Source organism: Mustelus asterias, unplaced genomic scaffold (genome assembly GCF_964213995.1).
Source record: "Mustelus asterias unplaced genomic scaffold, sMusAst1.hap1.1 HAP1_SCAFFOLD_819, whole genome shotgun sequence".
NCBI classification, from domain to species: Eukaryota; Metazoa; Chordata; class Chondrichthyes; order Carcharhiniformes; family Triakidae; genus Mustelus; species Mustelus asterias.
The window spans coordinates 5001-25000 of NW_027590765.1; the positions used below are offsets into that span (position 1 = coordinate 5001).

At 51.7% G+C, this 20000-nt stretch overlaps 1 protein-coding gene across 1 annotated transcript in view; it reads left to right on the forward strand.

Moving 5' to 3' along the window:
- LOC144487463 (uncharacterized) overlaps positions 1-20000 on the forward strand; it is a 24368-nt gene that overhangs the window by 3315 nt on the left and 1053 nt on the right. The window contains exons 2-5 of the mRNA XM_078205559.1: positions 1258-1344; positions 5227-5475; positions 6036-6187; positions 19447-19550. Of these exons, the coding sequence (XP_078061685.1) occupies positions 1258-1344; positions 5227-5475; positions 6036-6187; positions 19447-19550 (592 nt within the window). The remainder of the gene's footprint in view (positions 1-1257; positions 1345-5226; positions 5476-6035; positions 6188-19446; positions 19551-20000) is intronic.

Consider the following 20000-nt stretch of genomic DNA (forward strand, 5'->3'; position numbering starts at 1 on the left):
AAAAGTTGACTCAGCGAATGTTAAGATCAGCTGTGATCTTATGAATAGCAAAGCAGGCTCGAAGGGCTGAATGGCCTCCTCCTGTTCCCATACCTCAGCGTCGAAGTGTCTCAGGAAACCAGAGAAAGGTTTCCCCGAATCTTCAGCCACAAGTGGCCAGGGGAGATGTCTCAGGGGGTTTCAGCTACCTACCACTCTCCATGTAAAAAAAAAACTCACCCCTCACATCTCCTTTGAACTTTCCCCTCTCACCTGAAGTGCGTGCCCCTTAGTATCAGAAATTTCAACTCTGAGGAATGACTGTCAACCCTATCGACGCCTCTCAGAACTTTATAGAACCATAGAATCCCTACAGCGCAAAGGGAGGCCATTTGGCCCATCGAGTCTGCGCCAACCACAATGCCAACCAGACCCGTAACCCCATGTATTTCCCTACCTTGGCCCCCTGACACTCAGGGACAATTTAGCATGGCCAATCCACCTAACCTACACATCTTTGGACACTAAGGGGCAATTTAGAATGGCCAATCCACCTAACCTACACATCATTGGACACTAAGGGGCAATTTTGCATGGCCAATCCACCTATTCTATACATTCATTGGACACGAAGGGGCAATTTAGCACGGCCAAGCCACCTAACCTACACATCTTTGGACTGTGGGAGGAAACCGGAGCATCCGGAGGAAACCCAAGCAGACACGGGGAGAATGTGCAAACTCCGCACAAGCCGGGAATCGAACCCGGATCCCCGGTGCTGTGTGGCAGCAGTGCGAACCCACAGGGACAGGCCGAGAGAGACAGTTTTAATGATTAAAGTTGATTTATTAGTGTCACAAGTTAAGCTTACATTAACACTGCAATGAAGTTACTGTGAAAACCTCCTAGTCGCCACACACCGGCACCTGTTCGGGTAACACTGAGGGAGAATTTAGCACGGACAATGCACCCTAACCAGCACAGCTGTCAGACTGTGGGAGGAAACCAGAGCACCCGGAGGAAATCCACACAGACACGGGGAGAATGTACAGACTCCGCACAGACAGTGACCCGAGGCTGGGAATCGAACCCAGGTCCCTGGCGCTGTGAGGCAGCAGCGCTAACCCGCTCTGCCACTGTGCCACCCTGCAGCCCGTATCTGGCTGGGTTCAGTTCAGTTTCTTCAGATAGGCGAGTGGTGTAAATGGTTCTAAAGAGAGTTTTCTTCTTCATATTTGTTTGATTAGATTCTTGTTAAAGTTCCTCTCCCTTTTTCAGGAAGATCGTGCAAAAACCTCTTCAAGATATTGTTCACGGTTTTTTTAATTGCGTTCATTATTGCTGTGGTTCCCCTCGCCCTGATTTGTGAGTATCTTCCTCATTCCCTTTACAGTGTCTCTCCCTCAGTGCGGCTCTCCCTCAGCACTGACCCTCCCACAGTGCGGCGCTCCCTCAGCACTGACCCTCCCACAGTGCGGCGTTCCCTCAGCACTGACCCTCCCACAGTGCAGCGCAGCTCCCTCAGCGCTGACCCTCCCACAGTGCGGTGCTCCCTCAGCACTGACCCTCCCACAGTGCGGCTCTCCCTCAGCACCGACCCTCCCACAGTGCGGCGCTCCCTCAGCACTGACCCTCCCATAGTGCGAGACTCCCTCAGCACTGACCCTCCCACAGTGCGGCGCTCCCTCAGCACCGACCCTCCCACAGTGCGGCGCTCCCTCAGCACTGACCCTCCCACAGTGCGGCGCTCCCTCAGCACCGACCCTCCCACAGTGCGGCGCTCCCTCAGCACCGACCCTCCCACAGTGCGGCGCTCCCTCAGCACCGACCCTCCCACAGTGCGGCGCTCCCTCAGCACTGACCCTCCCACAGTGCGGCGCTCCCTCAGCACTTACCCTCCCACAGTGCAGCGCTCCCTCAGCACTGACCCTCCCACAGTGCGGCGCTCCCTCAGCACTGTCCCTCCCACAGTGCGGCGCTCCCGCAGCACTGACCCTCCCACAGTGCGGCGCTCCCTCAGCACTGACCCTCCCACAGTGCGGCGCTCCCTCAGCACTGACCCTCCCACAGTGCGGCACTCCCTCAGCACTGACCCTCCCACAGTGCGGCACTCCCTCAGCACTGACCCTCCCACAGTGCGGCGCTCCCTCAGCACTGACCCTCCCACAGTGCGGCGCTCCCTCAGCACCGACCCTCCCACAGTGCGGCGCTCCCTCAGCACTGACCCTCCCACAGTTCTGAAATGAGGCAGAAACATCAGGGTGAATGGGCGGGGGAAATCTATCCCGCCAGCTGCACCCGTCCCCATGCCAATGCGTGCTCTAAGATGTGTTTTTTGGGATCGCCAGGAAGCTGGTGGGGGCGTGCGCAATCCGGTTCTCGGGGGTCACAGGTCAGGGGGAAGGTGAGGGTTTACGGAAGAGTTCGAAGGTCACTGGGCCTGAAGGGAAGACCATCCCCAGTCTGAAATGGAGCTTCCTTCCGCCTCTGAGCAAAACATTCTAGCCATGAGGTGGGGACCAACCCAATCGAGGGACTCAGCCCCGGGCAAGTCTCATGGCTGCCTCCGAATAGCAGAGTTGGGAATTTCGCCCTGTCGGTCAAGGCCTTTCTGAGGTCAAGGTTCATCCCTTGGCCCATTGAGTGGTTGAGGAAAGGTTTGGCCAGTGTTGCTTCAAGTGGGTGAGTTGAGAAGGGAGCGGGAGTGGACAATGAAGGGCTTGTGAAGGTGAGATGGAGGGAGGGAGGGAATCAGACAAAGAACAAAGAAAATTCCAGCACAAGAACAGGCCCTTCGGCCCTCCAAGCCTGCACCGACCATGCTGCCCCTCTGGACTAAAACCCCCGACCCTTCCGGGGACCATATTCCCATCCCTACTCATATATTTGTCCAGATGCCCCTTAAAAATTACTATCGTATCTGCTTCCACAACCTCCCCCGGCAGCGAGTTTCAGACACCCACCACCCTCTGTGTAAAAAAAACTTGCCTTGTTCATCTCACAGTCACAGAGATTTACAGCATGGAAACAGGCCCTTCGGCCCAACTTGTCCATGCCGCCCTTTTTCTTTAGACCCATAAGTTAATCCCAATTGCCCGCATTTGGCCCATATCCCTCTCTACCCATCGTACCCATGTAACTGTCTAAATACTTTTTAAAAGACAAAATTGTACCCGCCTCTACTACTGCCTCTGGCAGCTTGTTCCAGACACTCACCACCCTCTGTGTGAAAAAATTGCCCCTCTGGACCCTTTTGTATCTCTCCCCTCTCACCTTAAACCTATGCCCTCTAGTTTTAGACTCCCCTATCTTTGGGAAAAGATATTGACTATCAAGCTTATCTGTGCCCCTCATTATTTTATAGACCTCTATAAGATCACCCCTCAGCCTCCTACGCTCCAGAGAAAAAAGTCCCAGTCAATCCAGCCTCTCCTTATAACTCAACCCATCAAGTCCCGGTAGCATCCTAGTAAATCTTTTCTGCACTCTTTCTAGTTTAATAATATCCCTTCTATAATAGGGTGACCAGAACTGTACACAGTATTCCAAGTGTGGCCTTACCAATGTCTTGTACAACTTTAACAAGACGTCCCAACTCCTGTATTCAATGTTCTGACCGATGAAACCAAGCATGCCGAATGCCTCCTTCACCACTCTGTCCACCTGTGACTCCACTTTCAAGGAGCTATGAACATGTACCCCAAGATCTCTTTGTTCTGTAACTCTCCCCAACGCCCTACCATTAACTGAGTAAGTCCTGCCCTGGTTCAATCTACCAAAATGCATCACCTCACATTTATCTAAATTAAACTCCATCTGCCATTCGTCAGCCCACAGGCCCAATTGATCAAGATCCTGTTGCAATCCTAGATAACCTTCCTCACTGTCCACTATGCCACCAATCTTGGTGTCATCTGCAAACTTACTAACCATGCCTCCTATATTCTCATCCAAATCATTAATATAAATGACAAATAACAGTGGACCCAGCACTGATCCCTGAGACACACCGCTGGTCACAGGCCTCCAGTTTGAAAAACAACTCTCTACAACCACCCTCTGGCTTCTGTCAAGAAGCCAATTTTTTTTCCATTTCGCTCCCTCACCCTGGATGCCGTGAGATTTAACCTTATCCAACAATCTACCATGCGGTACCCTTTAAACCTTGCCCCTCACACCTTACACCTACGCCCCCTGGTCATTAATAGAACATGATGTGGAGATGTTGGACTGGGGTAAACACAGTAAGAAGTTTAACAACACCAGGTTAAAGTCCAACAGGTTTATTTGGCAGCAAAAGCCACACAAGCTTTCGGAGCTCCAAGCCCCTTCTTCAGGTGAGAACAGACAGGGGAAGGGGGTGAGGCCTGAGGTGGAGGGAGATTGAGAGTGGTAGGAAATGAGGGAATTGGGTGCAGGAGGGTGCGGAGGAGGCAGTGAGGGATGTTGAGGGTGATTGAAGGAGGCAGTGAGGGATATTGAGGGTGATTGAAGGAGGGAGTGAGGGATATTGAGGGTGATTGAAGGAGGGAGTGAGGGATATTGAGGGTGGTGGAAGGAGGGAGTGAGGGATATTGAGGGTGATTGAAGGAGGGAGTGAGGGATATTGAGGGTGGTGGAAGGAGGGAGTGAGGGATATTGAGGGTGATTGAAGGAGGGAGTGAGGGATATTGAGGGTGATTGAAGGAGGGAGTGAGGGATATTGAGGGTGATTGAAGGAGGCAGTGAGGGATATTGAGGGTGATTGAAGGAGGGAGTGAGGGATATTGAGGGTGATTGAAGGAGGCAGTGAGGGATATTGAGGGTGATTGAAGGAGGGAGTGAGGGATATTGAGGGTGATTGAAGGAGGGAGTGAGGGATATTGAGGGTGATTGAAGGAGGCAGTGAGGGATATTGAAGGTGATTGAAGGAGGCAGTGAGGGATATTGAGGGTGATTGAAGGAGGGAGTGAGGGATATTGAGGGTGCTGGAAAGGGGGGAGAGAGACAGAGAGAATTTGGTGTGAGGGGAGGGAGTGGAGGAGACAGTGAGGGATTTGGAGGGAGCGATTGGGGGAATTCCGGGCGATATATTTGTCCCCCGCTGTCGACAGTCACCGGGGAAGACCCTCCCAGTCATTCTCCAACCCTCAGTCGTCTCCTCCGGGAGTGACAGCGCGCTGTACCGCCCAAACACCAGGAACGTGGGTCACTCAGAATCACCGCTGAACCCAACACTGACCTTGAACTTTACCCTCTGAACTCTAGACCGGAACCACCATCAGCTCCAGGCTAAGCACAGCCAATTGGAGCACAGCTACAACAGCCTACAGGCAGATGACAACCAATTTGGAAAAGGACGCAGCAGCCTACAGACCAACTACAGCCAACTGGAACACAGGTACAACAGCCTACGGGCCAACTACAGTCGATTGGAACATGATTACAGCCGCCAAAACAAGAGCTGCGGCCAGTTGTTGGTCAGGACCCGTGAATTATTGAACACCCTCATTGATGGTAAGTGTGAGCTGGGGGTTGGGTGGTGTTTAGATCTCCCGAAACCAAGGCCTGTCCATGCGGGGAAGCCACCATCTTGGCTGGTTTGCGTGATGGGACTGGGCTACGTTCACGACCTTTTGTAGTTCCTTGCGGTCTTGGGCAGAGCAGGAGCCCCAGACCGAGCTGTGATACAACCAGAAAGGATGCTTTCTGTGGCGCGTCGGGTAAAAATTGGTGCATGGGGCTGTTTCGGGGATGGAGGGATGGGGCTGTTTCGGGGATGGAGGGATGGGGCTGTTTCGGGGATGGAGGGATGGTGCTGTTTCGGGGATGGAGGGATGGTGCTGTTTCGGGGATGGAGGGATGGTGCTGTTTCGGGGATGGAGGGATGGTGCTGTTTCGGGGATGGAGGGATGGTGCTGCTTCGGGGATGGAGGGATGGTGCTGTTTCAGGGATGGAGGGATGGTGCTGTTTCGGGGATGGAGGGATGGTGCTGTTTCGGGGACAGAGGGATGGTGCTGTTACGGGATCCAGGGTTGCAATGGAGGTTAAACCATCTTGTTTGCCCTGATTGCAGATGGCATCAACAGCACTTGCCCCTGGGGCTGGTCAAAAATCAACAAGACCTGTTACTACTTCTCAAAGGAGTCGAGCGACTGGCATGGTGCCAACCACTCCTGCGTGGCTAATAATAGCACTCTTGCCACGGTGACCACCGAGAGCCAGCAGGTAGGGTGGGGGCGTGGGGGGGAGGGCGGAGGTGGGGAGGGGGGGGGGGGAGGGGGGGGGGTTTGGTGTGGGGGGGAGCGGTGCGGGGGGTCAGCGTAAAGCCTCTCTCAGGTCGCCAGAGGTTCTGCCCTCCCTCAGTCGCCAGGGGATGCGGGAAATGGGGACGCTGCATTATGGGAGGGTCAGTGATGAGGGGGCACCGCACTGTGGGAGGGTCAGTGCTGAGGGAGCGCCGCACTGTGGGTCAGTGCTGATTGAGCGCCGCACTGGGAGGGTCAGTGCTGAGGGAGCGCCGCACTGTGGGAGGGTCAGTGCTGAGGGAGTGCCGCACTGTGGGAGGGTCTGTGCTGAGGGAGCGCCGCACTGTGGGAGGGTCAGTGCTGTGGGAGCGCCGCACTGTGGGAGGGTCAGTGCTGAGGGAGCGCCGCACTGTGGGAGGGTCAGTGCTGAGGGAGCGCCGCACTGTGGGAGGGTCGGTGCTGAGGGAGCGCCGCACTGTGGGAGGGTCGGTGCTGAGGGAGCGCCGCACTGTGGGAGGGTCGGTGCTACGGGCGTCCTGCACAATGGGAGGATCAGTATTCCCCAGATACAGGAGTGTGTGTGAGAGAGAGAGAGAGGGTTAGAGAGACTTTCCCAGATACAGGGGTGTGTGAGAGAGACAGAGGGTTAGAGGGACACCGCCAGATCCAGGATTGTGTGTGTGTGAGAGAGAGATAGTTAGAGTGACCTCCCCGGATATAGGAGTGTTTGTGAGAGAGAGAGGGTAGGAGAGACCTCCCCACATACAGGAGTGTGTGTGAGAGAGAGAGGACTAGCGAGACCGCCCCAGATACAGGAGTGTGTGTGTGTGAGAGAGAGAGAGGGTTAGAGAGACCTCCCCTGATACAGGAGAGTGTATGAGAGAGAGAGAGAGGGTTAGAGAGACCTACCCAGATACAGGAGTGTGTGGGAGAGAGAAGGGGTTTTCGAGAGATCCCCAGGCATATAGGTGTGTGTGAGAGAGAGAGAGGGTTGGAGAGACCTCCCCAGAGAAAAGAGTGTTTCTGTGAGAGACAGAGGGGGCTAGGGAGACCTCCCCAGATACTGGAGTGTGTGTGTGAGAGAGAGAGGGTTAGAGAGACCTCCCCAGATACAGGAGTGTGTGTGAGAGAGAGAGAGGGTTAGGGAGACCTCCCCAGATACAGGAGTGTGTGAGAGAGAGGGGGTTAGAGAGACCTCCCCAGATACAGGAGTGTGTGTGTGAGAGAGAGAGGGTTAGAGAGACCTCCCCAGATACAGGAGTGTGTGTGTGAGAGAGAGAGGGTTAGGGAGACCTCCCCAGATACAGGAGTGTGTGAGAGAGAGGGGGTTAGAGAGACCTCCCCAGATACAGGAGTGTGTGTGTGTGAGAGAGAGAGAGAGAGAGAGGGTTAGAGAGACCTCCCCAGATACAGGAGTGTGTGTGAGAGAGAGAGAGGGTTAGGGAGACCTCCCCAGATACAGGAGTGTGTGAGAGAGAGGGGGTTAGAGAGACCTCCCCAGATACAGGAGTGTGTGTGTGAGAGAGAGGGTTAGAGAGACCTCCCTAGATACAGGAGTGTGTGTGTGAGAGAGAGGGTTAGAGAGACCTCCCTAGATACAGGAGTGTGTGTGTGAGAGAGAGGGTTAGAGAGACCTCCCTAGATACAGGAGTGTGTGTGTGAGAGAGAGGGTTAGAGAGACCTCCCTAGATACAGGAGTGTGTGTGTGAGAGAGAGGGTTAGAGAGACCTCCCTAGATACAGGAGTGTGTGTGTGAGAGAGAGGGTTAGAGAGACCTCCCTAGATACAGGAGTGTGTGTGTGAGAGAGAGGGTTAGAGAGACCTCCCTAGATACAGGAGTGTGTGTGTGAGAGAGAGGGTTAGAGAGACCTCCCTAGATACAGGAGTGTGTGTGTGAGAGAGAGTGTTAGAGAGACCTCCCTAGATACAGGTGTATATGTGTGTGTATGTGTCAGAGTGAGAGAGGGTGAGCGACCTCCCCAGATACAAGAGTGTGTGTGTGAGAGAGAAAGAGGATTAGAGAGACCTCCCCAGATACAGGAGTGTGTGAGAGAGAGAGAGAGAGAGAGGATTAGAGAGACCTCCCCAGGTACAGGAGTGTGTGTGTGTGTGTGTGAGAGAGAGAGGGTGAGAGAGTCATCCGCAGATATAGGAGTGTGTTTGTGAGATAGAGAGGGTTAGAGAAACCTCCCTAGATACAGGAGTGTGTCTGTGTGTGAGAGAGAGAGAGGGTTAGAGAGACCTCCCCAGGTACAGGGGTGTGTGAGAGAGAGAGAGAGGGTTAGAGAGACCTCCCCAGATACAGGAGTGTGTGTGCGTGTGAGAGAGAGGGTGAGAGAGACCTCCCCAGATACAGGGGTGTGTGAGAGAGAGAGAGAGAGCGCGACCTTGCCAGATACAGGAGCGTGTGTGTAAGAGAGAGATAGGGTTAGAGAAACCTTCCCAGATACAGGAGTGTGTGTGTGTGTGAGGGTTAGAGAGACCTCCCTAGACACAGGAGTGTGTGTGCGTGTGAGAGAGAGGGTGAGAGTGACCTCCCCAGATACAGGGGTGTGTGAGAGAGAGAGGGTTAGAGAGACCTCCCTAGATACAGGAGTGTGTGTGTGAGAGTTAGAGGGTTAGAGAGTCCTTCGCAGATACAGGACTGTGTGTGAGAGAGAGAGAGGGTTAGAGAGACCTCCCCAGATACAGGCGTGTGTGAGAGAGAGAGGGTTAGAGAGACCTCCCCAGATACAGGAGTTTGTGTGTGTGCGTGAGGGAGAGGGAGAGAGAGAGATAGAGAAGGTTAGAGAGACGTCCACAGATACAGGAGTGTCTGTGAGAGAGAGAGCCAGAGGGTTAGAGAGACCTTCCCAGATACGAGTGTGTGTGTGTGAGAGAGAAAGAGGGTTAGAGAGACCTCCCCAGACAAAGGAGTGTGTGTGAGTGTGTGTATGCGTGTGTGTGAGAGAGAGAGAGAGTCAGACAGGCCTCTCCAGATATAGGAGTGTGTGTGTGAGAGAGAGAGGGTTAGAGAGACCTCCCCAGATACAGGAGTGTGTGTGAGAGAGAGAGGGTTAGAGAGACCTCCCCAGATACAGGAGTGTGTGTGTGTGAGAGAGAGTGGGTTAGAGAGACCTCCCCAGATACAGGAGTGTGTGTGTGAGAGAGAGAGGCTTAGAGAGACCTCCCCAGATACAGGAGTGTGTGTGTGAGAGAGAGAGAGGGTTAGAGAGACCTCCCCAGATACAGGAGTGTGTGTGAGAGAGAGGGTTAGAGAGACCTCCCCAGATACAGGAGTGTGTGTGAGAGAGAGAGGGGGTTAGAGAGACCTCCCCAGATACAGGAGTGTGTCAGTGTGAGAGAGAGAGAGGGTTAGAGAGACCTCCCCAGATACAGGAGTGTGTGTGTGAGAGAGAGAGAGAGGGTTAGAGAGGCCTCCCCAGATACAGGAGTGTGTGAGAGAGAGAGGGTTAGAGAGACCTCCCCACATACAAGAGTGTATGTGAGAGAGAGAGAGGGTTAGAGAGACCTCCCCAGATACAGGAGTGTGTGAGAGAGAGAGAGAGGGTTAGAGAGACCTCCCCAGATACAGGAGTGTGTGAGAGAGAGGGTTAGAGAGACCTCCCCAGATACAGGAGTGTGTGTGTGTGAGAGAGAGGGTTAGAGAGACCTCCCCAGATACAGGAGTGTGTGTGAGAGAGAGAGAGAGGGTTAGAGAGACCACCCCAGATACAGGAGTGTGTGTGTGTGAGAGAGAGAGAGGGTTAGAGAGACCTCCCCAGATACAGGAGTGTGTGTGTGTGAGAGAGAGGGTTAGAGAGACCTCCCCAGATACAGGAGTGTGTGTGTGAGAGAGAGGGTTAGAGAGACCTCCCCAGATACAGGAGTGTGTGAGAGAGAGAGAGGGTTAGAGAGACCTCCCCAGATACAGGAGTGTGTGTGTGAGAGAGAGGGTTAGAGAGACCTCCCCAGATACAGGAGTGTGTGTGTGTGAGAGAGAGAGAGGGTTAGAGAGACCTCCCCAGATACAGGAGTGTGTGTGTGTGAGAGAGAGGGTTAGAGAGACCTCCCCAGATACAGGAGGGTGTGTGAGAGAGAGAGGGTTAGAGAGACCTCCCCAGATACAGGAGTGTGTGTGAGAGAGAGAGGGTTAGAGAGACCTCCCCAGATACAGGAGTGTGTGTGTGTGAGAGAGAGAGAGGGTTAGAGAGACCTCCCCAGATACAGGAGTGTGTGTGTGTGAGAGAGAGGGTTAGAGAGACCTCCCCAGATACAGGAGGGTGTGTGAGAGAGAGAGGGTTAGAGAGACCTCCCCAGATACAGGAGTGTGTGTGAGAGAGAGAGGGTTAGAGAGACCTCCCCAGATACAGGAGTGTGTGTGTGAGAGAGAGAGGGTTAGAGAGACCTCCCCAGATACAGGAGTGTGTGTGTGAGAGAGAGGGTTAGAGAGACCTCCCCAGATACAGGAGTGTGTGAGAGAGAGAGAGGGTTAGAGAGACCTCCCCAGATACAGGAGTGTGTGTGTGTGAGAGAGAGAGGGTTAGAGAGACCTCCCCAGATACAGGAGTGTGTGTGAGAGAGAGAGGGTTAGAGAGAGCTCCCCAGATACAGGAGTGTGTGTGTGTGAGAGAGAGAGGGTTAGAGAGACCTCCCCAGACACAGGAGTGTGTGTGAGAGAGAGAGAGAGAGTTGGGCACGTCACACATCGGTGACAGTGTCGGGCGATATCTCTTCCCATTCCCTTCCACCACCACTCCTTCCCGATATTAGTTATCATGTCCTCTCTACCCGCGTGTGAGAGTCCATGGTGTAGTTCCAATGGGGTGTTTTGTATGCGCTCTGGTGCTATTACCTTATCCTCCCGTCTCCAAACGTTATCAGTCCCTTTGCTCGCTCCCTGTGCTTCCCCTTTTCCTCTTTCGAGGTATCCTCATGTAAGTCCCGAACATCTATTTCATCTCCTGTCTGTTCCGTTGCTGCTATTGGCAGCTCGCCAACTGTCTCTTGTTCTCAGGCTCGCTGTGCTGCTCTATCAGTGGCTTAGTTCCCTTTGACATTTAACCAGTCTGGGTAATCTCTTCCTGGTTCTTTCTGGTGCGCTTTGATTTTCATTACTGCGGCTTCTCGAGGTTCCTCACCAGCTTTTAACAATGCCTCAATTCTTTGTTGGTGTTTGATAGGAGTTCCTCCCGTGGTTATGATCCCCCTCCTACCCCATGCTGTCATTTGGTCGTATATTACCCCGAACACGTACCGACTATCTGTATATATGTTTACTGTTTTGCCTTCGGATAACTCTCGTGCCTGTGTGAGTGCCACTCGTTCTGCCACCTTGCGCGGATAGACCTCCGTCAATCCTTCCTGACCTTTACTGTCTCTAATTTCTCATTCACTACTGCCCACCCTGTCCGGGGTGATCCACATATTTGTGTGGACCATCTACAAAAAGGGTCTCCTCACCTGTTGTTAAAGGTACATCCTTTATCCTACCTTCTCCTACGTCCATATCTATATCCCCACAATTGTGTGGCTCTCCTGTGTCTAAAATCCCTCCTGCTGGGTTATTCCCTGTATCCCTTACTATTATTACGGACTGGCTGGGAGGTAGGAGGACAGCTTCCCATTGAGCCCTTCTCATGTTTGAGACTGACTTTAGTTTTCCTGTGTTCAGCATTTCCACCAAGGTGTGTTTGGTGTGAAGGATTATATTCCCTGTCATGATTACTGGCTCACTAACCTTTACAGCCCAGGTGGCACAATCCAAGGCAGCGATGCACCTTGGCAGTCCGGTGACTACCAGCCCTTCTGCTGTTGAATAATAATCTATGGGTCTCCTTTTGTCGCCATGGTCCTGTGTTACCACTGCGGAATAGAACCCTCCTTCGTTATTACAGTGGATGTGGAAGTCTTTATTGGAATCTGGTAACCCTAGTCCAGGGGCTGATATCAGTTCTGTTTTTAGTTTAGTTTAAGCCTCTCCCTGCTCGGGTCCCCATTCTACGGGATTTAAAGCTGGTTTTCCCCCTTTGACTAGTCTTTGTATGGGCTCTGCCAATTTTGCGAATCCCGGGATAAAACGTCGGCTCCAGTTAAACAGACCCAGCACCTTCCTGACCCCCCTTACGGTGATGGGCCGCGGTATTTGTTGTATCGCCTTCTTTCGGTCTGTTGGCATTTCTTTAAGCCCTTGGGATATAAGGTGTCCTAGGTACAGGACTTGTGTTTTCCCGACGTGTGCCTTTTTGGGGCTCATCTTTAACCCTGCGGTTTTTAGTTCGTTTAATACCAGATATACTGCTTCTTGATGTCCTGACTTGGATTCTGAAGCTATTAAGATATCATCTACATATTGTAGGGTCGTGCTACCCTCTGGCAGTTCTACCCTGTTCAGGATGTCACTCATTACTCGATGGAATATAGCGAGGCTGTTGTGGAATCCCTGTGGTAAACGGGTCCAAGTGTACTGCCTGTCCCCCACTGTAAAGGCGAATTTGTCTTGGGATTCGGGATCCAAGGGTAGGGACCAGAATCCGTTGGCTATATCCAACACTGTGAATATTTTATGCTCCTGTGACAGTCCATTCAGGATTGTCGAAGGGCTTGCTCCAATGGGGTGCAGCTTGGACGTGACTTTATTAAGTCCGGTGTAATCTATCGTGAGCCTGTAGCTTCCGTCAGGTTTGCTCACTGGCCATGTTGGGGAGTTCGTGGTGCTTGTGGTTTCTCTCAGGATCCCTCTTTCCACTCACCCTTTAACTATCTCCACTACAGCTTTCTCTGCTTCTGGTTTGATTGGGTACTGTCGGTGTGGCTTATGCTCTGGTCCCGGTACCTTGATTGGGTCCGTTTTAGTTAAGCCGGTATCTAATTTTGTTTCAGCCCATACTCCGGGGACGGAAGCACAGATGGCTCCGAACCCTCCTGTCTCTAATTCCCAATTTCTGGTGGTGACTGTGGCCACCTTAATAGTTTTGAGGTGACTTGTAAGTTTCCCTATTCTAGTTTTCCGACCGTCCTGTCTTGGCCAGATTAATTCTCCCTTCCCACAGTCTATCAAGATCTCATATTCTTTCATTCAATCGTTCCCCATTATTGTACCCTCGTTATTTTTGCACACATAGAACCTCATTGGTATATACAGATTATTTATTTCTACTAACGTGGTCTCGCTCAGGTAGGCGGGTGTTTTGTTCCCTCCGATCCCGGTCAGATAAATCATTTTATTTGTAGTGGGTAAGGGTAGGTCGGTAACGGATATGGATGCCCCTGTGTCCACTAGCATCTCACATTGCCTGCCCCCTACTAGTGCTGACACATAAATCCTTCCCTCCTTTCTACCCTTGTGAACGGGGGCTGCAGACCGTCAATCTTGCTGACCCCGGGGGTTCCTTGGTTCCTCCGGTTCTGCTGTGGTCATGGATCAGGTCGGGGGTCTCCCATGCTTGTCCCAACACACTGCTTGTGTGTGTCCATTTTTATTACAGTGGCTGCAATGCTTCCCACTGCTTCCAAATTTGTTTCCTCTCCTTGGGGCCCCGCAATCCCTCCCAAAGTGCCCTTGTCGGCCACAATTGTGACAAGTCAGTTTGGTTGTGGTAGTTCCCGTTACTGTCAGCGGCTACTCTTTCTAGCCTTGCTCTTGTCTGGGATTTCTCCTCTCCGCCTCCTGGTGCGCCACTAGCCCATTCTACCAATTCATCGTAATCCTGGGACATGATCACTCCCATCTTTAGGATGGTTTGGTGAGCGCTGGAGAGCCCATCCTTGAAAGCCTGGATGAACGCTCGATCCCCACGACCTGGGTTTCCTTGCCCTGAGCATTCCTGGTATACTTGGAACAACCGTTCCCCGTACTCAGAAGCACCTTCCCCCTTTAGCTGCTTGGTCGTGGTAATTCTGCTCCAGTTAGTGGGAGCATTTCCTAAAACTCTCTGAATTCCTGTCTTAAACTGGGTGAAGGGTGCCTGTTGGGCATCTATTTCTGCTGTTAGGGCGACTACATGTGTCCAACGTCCCCCACTATAATCCTGTGCTGGAGGAGCGGCGGGTCCACCCGCTACCTGCCTCCACTTATCCGCTGGACAGGCTGCCCTGACCAGCTGGTGTACGTCTCTCAGGTGTAATTGGTGTCCTACCCAAACTGTATCGAATTCTTCCCAGAATTTAGTGTTTGCGCTTCGATTTACCCAGGGAAGCCATTATCTGCTGTCTTTCGCCTGGGGTGAATGGTTCATAATTTGCTTTTGGCTGCGCATCTGTTCCCCCCTCGGGTTACTGGCGCTAAGTTGTGTTCTAGCGCTTCCCACTCCTCTGGAGGAGCGGTTGGTCCCGGTCGTGTGGACTCATAAGGAGGTAGAGGAACAGTTTCCCCTGCCCATTGATTCTCCTCTAACACTTGGTTTCGTTTCTCCAGTTCCCTTACTCTGGATTCTAACTCTCTAATCTTCTCTTTAGCTTCACTCCACTTTTTAGTAGAGGCGACTACTTGCTCAATTAGTCCAGCGAACTGATGTACTAATAATACCCCTGTCTTCTTTGTCTTCTCTCTCTTTTCCCCATCTTTCTCTGATGTTCTAACGTCTGAGAAGCATCCCAGCCATCCCTTTGCATCCTCTTTATTAACGCTTGCCTGTCTGTTATGTACACTTCGATAAGAGAACCTGCAGATCCCCTCTTAACTTCTTTATCTGCCATCTCGCAGACTTCACTACCCCCGGTCACTATTGCCTCCTTGGCAACGTGTTTTAGGCACCGAACAGCCACGATTACTTCCTAGCAATGTGTTTCACTTCCATAGGGACTTCACTACCCCCGGCCACTATTACCACCCGAGCACCGTGTTTCTCTACGTCTCAGGGTTTCTATTTATACTCACGGCCACTATTACCACCTCGGCAACATGTTTCTCCACCGAAGTCCGGCTCTAGGTCAGAGTTAATCAGCTCCTTTTCCGCACCGCTTTACAACATTGACAGTCCAGTACCCAACTATACAAACTTTCATGCAAACAGGTGGCAAACTCTGCGTTTGTTCGCCACTACAGAGTTTGATGTTAACCGACCTTTGCCACTTGTGCTTCACAATCCTAAGTGCCCTTGGTGCCTCTACGCCCACTTCAGGGTCCTGACCTTCATGTGGGGGATTTCCCCTCTTAACAACCGGTCTAAGGCTGCACGTTTGAGACAGACACTTCCTTGTGCTCTAGTCGGTCAGCACGAGCAACAGTCAATCAATACTTATCACCATCAGCAGTTAGTACTTATCACTATAATACCATATACAATCAATACTTATCACTGTAAATACCCCTTAATTTTACCCCTCTTAAACTGTATTGTTGACCCCATCTGACTCCCACAGATTCAATGATCTCTACCCCGGCTTTCCGATCGTGGCCAGTCGATCGAACTTCCCAGCAATGAGATCCTTGCCGACTACGCCAATTGTTGTGGGAAATTTACCATTTCGGAGTCAGACTTGGAGGTTCAACAAAACAGTTTTATTTCGGACAAAGCTTTGGGAGAAAGCACTGGTACTCCGCAGTACTTGGCAGCTACCTTCTCAACTACACAATGGTAGATGACCACCTTCATACCTTTTAGACAATAGGCAGTACGGACATTAGCCGTTAGCACATTGTTACAAGTTGAGTAGGCAGATATGGAAATGGACAGTTAACACATCGTTACACGCAGACAGGTACGGACATGGACAGTTAACATATCATTGTAGATAGAATGGGCACATTAATGCAGTTATGTCCTCTATCAATGACTGGTTTCGATCTATACATTCAGTGGCTGATCTTGTTACATTTATGCATTTATGTCCCCATCAGTGGCCGACCTTATTATCAGACTCATTGTCCTGGGTCCGCTCTTATCTAAAGTGCCTCAAGCTCTGACCAGCTTCCCGCAGCAATTCAGATACTGCAGGTTTTAACTCTTTGTGTAACCGTCTGTGCCCAAAGCCCGTGCCTTTTAACGTCCCTTCCCAGAGTCCATTTTGTGTGCCAGGGTAACCATTTTGTGTCCATCACTTTAATTTCGCCGTAACAGAATCAAACGGGGAGTCAAGTAAACCGAAAAATTGGCGGTATACACAACCCAGTCATCGGGACACTAAAGGCTGCCGGGCTAAGAAGGGATATGTGTTCCTCTTCAACGGCACCTACACGACAGCAACACCAACCCTCCCGATCCGTTTTGCAGTAGGAACAATAGGACCACTGACTGTTCCATGCCCTCGGAAGGGGCATATCCGGAGAAAGATAGTGACCCGGGCCATCAGCAAAGAATTCTGCGCTGATTGGGAAACCCCGGGCACAATGGGATCATCACTGGGATACAGGTTCCTTGGAGCCCTGTCTCTGTTGGGGCAGCAGGAGTAATTAGTGCAAAGAATAGAAATCATATTGTTTGTGGATTAACAATCCTGGGAAACAGCACTTCAAAAGCACTGGAGGCTGTTAACCAAGAAATGGCTGAATTGAGATTATAGGCACAGCAGACACGATACGCAGTGGACTACCAGTTAGCACAACAGGGGGGTGTATGTACAATCATAGGAGACAAATATATAACACATGTCACAGACAAATCCTATAACATCACCCAAGTCATTAATAACACAAGAGAACAGCTTGATGAGTTCAGACAGGGACCCAAGAAAGGGAGTAGCTGGCTGGAATGGCTAGTGGGGGGATCCCTGGGGATCCTATTTAAGATGTGGAGATGCCGGCGTTGGACTGGGGTAAGCACAGTAAGAAGTCTCACAACACCAGGTTAAAGTCCAACAGGTTTATTTGGTAGCAAATACCATAAGCTTTCGGAGCACTGCTCCTTCGTCAGATGGAGTGGAAATCTGTTCTCCAACAGTGCACAGAGACACAGAAATCAAGTTACAGATGCACACATGAGGACGGCCTAAACCGGGATGTTGGATTTATGTCACATTATCAGTAACCCCCACAGCTTGCCTCCTGGGCTTGTAGAATCTCACTGGCTGTCCTGTCTGGAGACAATACACATCTCTTTAACCTGTGTTTAACGTTCCCTCCACCCACATTGTCTGTATCTTTAAGATCTAGCTGGCTGTAGAGATTTGCATTCTAATCAGTATTCTGTAACTTGATTTTTGTGTCTCTGTGCCCTGTTTGAGAGCACATTTCCACTCCATCTGACGAAGGAGCAGCGCTCCGAAAGCTTATGGTATTTGCTACCAAATACACCTGTTGGACTTTAACCTGGTGTTGTGAGACTTCTTACCGATCCTATTTAATGCATGGACTGATCATTCTCATTGCAATAGTAATTGTCTGCTGTCTAATTGCTGGATGCCTTAATGTCTGTTGCAAAGCAATGGTGACACGAATTGTGCCAGGAGCCAGTGTAACCCTCGAGGAAGAATGCATGATGGGAACCCCTGAAGACGTCGAGATCTCCGAGGAAGGAAAGAAAAAGATGAACATCTACCTGTGAAGATGCTGCTGGTCTGTGGATTATTAAATAATATTCCTGACCAAAAAGGGGGAGCTGTTATGGTGGAATTAAAGTGATGGGCACTAAATGGACTCTGGGAAGGGACATTAAAAGGCACTGGCTTTGGGCAGAGAGATTACACAAAGACTTAAAACCTGCAGTATCTGAATTGCTGCAGGAAACTGGTCAGAGCTTGAGGCACTTTAAGACTTGAGATAAGAGCGGACCCAGAACAATGAGTTTGATAATAAGGTCGGCCACTGATGGGGACATAAATGCATAAATGTACATATCGAAACCAGTCATTGATAGAGGACGGAGCTGCATAAATGTATCCACTCTATGTACAATGATGTATTAACTGTCGATGTCCGTATCTGTCTACTCAACTTGTAACGGTGTGCTGACGGCTAATGTCCGTACTGACTATTATCCAAAAAGTATAAAAGATGATCAACTATCATTGTGTAGTTGAGAAGGTGACTGCCAAGTACTGCGGAGTGCCAGCGCTTCTCCCAAAGCTTTGTCCGAATAAAACTGCTTTGTTGAACCTCCAAGTCTAACTCCGAAGTGGTGAATTTCCCACAACACAAGCGTGTGTGTGTCTGAGAGAGATGGTTAGAGACTCCTCCCCAGATACAGGAGTGTGTGTGAGAGAGGGTTAGAGACTCCTCCCCAGATACAGGAGTGTGTGTGTGAGAGAGAGATGGTTAGAGACTCCTCCCCAGATACAGGAGTGTGTGTGAGAGAGGGTTAGAGACTCCTCCCCAGATACAGGAGTGTGTGTGAGAGAGAGAGAGGGTTAGAGAGACCTCCCCTGATACAGGAGTGTGTGTGTGAGAGAGAGAGGGTTAGAGAGACCTCCCCAGATACAGGAGTGTGTGTGTCTGTGTGACAGAGAGAGAGAGAGAGGGTTAGAGACTCCTCCCCAGATACAGGAGTGTGTGTGTGAGAGAGAGGGTTAGAGAGACCTCCCCAGGTACAGGAGTGTGTGTGAGAGAGGGTTAGAGACTCCTCCCCAGATACAGGAGTGTGTGTGAGAGAGAGAGAGGGTTAGAGAGACCTCCCCTGATACAGGAGTGTGTGTGTGAGAGAGAGAGAGGGTTCGAGAGACCTCCCCAGATACAGGAGTGTGTGTGTCTGTGTGACAGAGAGAGAGAGAGAGGGTTAGAGACTCCTCCCCAGATACAGGAGTGTGTGTGTGAGAGAGAGGGTTAGAGAGACCTCCCCAGATACAGGAGTGTGTGTGTGAGAGAGAGGGTTAGAGAGACCTCCCCAGGTACAGGAGTGTGTGTGTGAGAGAGAGAGAGAGAGGGTTAGAGAGACCTCCCCAGATACAGGAGTGTGTGTGTGAGAGAGGGGGTTAGAGAGACCTCCCCAGATACAGGAGTGTGTGTGTGAGAGAGAGGGTTAGAGAGACCTCCCCAGGTACAGGAGTGTGTGTGTGAGAGAGAGAGAGGGTTAGAGAGACCTCCCCAGATACAGGAGTGTGTGTGAGAGAGGGGGTTAGAGAGACCTCCCCAGGTACAGGAGTGTGTGAGAGAGAGAGAGAGGGTTAGAGAGACCTCCCCAGGTACAGGATTGTGTGTGAGAGAGAGGGTTAGAGAGACCTCCCCAGGTACAGGAGTGTGTGTGTGAGAGAGGGGGTAGATAGACTTCCTTGATGACCACCTCAGGATGGTAGGAGGCACCTGGAGCTCTGGTGAAGGGCCGGCGTACATTGCTGACGTTCTCACTCCGTTTCGAATTCCCTCACACTTGTTCTCTTGTCCTCCAGGACCTCCTTGCGAATTACGACAGTGAGAAGCGCTGGATCGGGTTAACTGACCTGGACCAAGTTGGCGTCTACGTCTGGGTGAATGGCGAGCAGTTGGGGAAGGGGTAAGTACCCTCTGGCCCGCAGCGAAGGCCCCAGGCTTCATCACCGGCCTGCAGTGCCTACAGGACTGGTGACTCACCACATCCACCCCGACACCATCCCCGGCAGCAAAGCGATGGACAATAAACAGCAACCTCCCCACTCAGAGACGCCTCGGAGCTCTCCACGGCTGTTGTGAAGTCACACGGGCCTTTGTTTAAACCATGGTGTTGAAGCCTGCCCTGATGTTATCTACTGATGGCCGCCATCTTGAACCCGCAGCGGTCTCCGTGTGTGGGTGCTGTTGGTACACCACCCACACACGGGCTGTCGCTGTGTGTCAGTAGTGGAGGGAGTGAATACTGAAGGTGGGGGTGAGCGTGTCGATCGAGCGGGGGGAGGGGGGGCTGCTTTGTCCTGGATGGTGTGGAGCTTCTCCAGTGTCGTCGGGAGCCGCGCTCATCCAGGCGAGT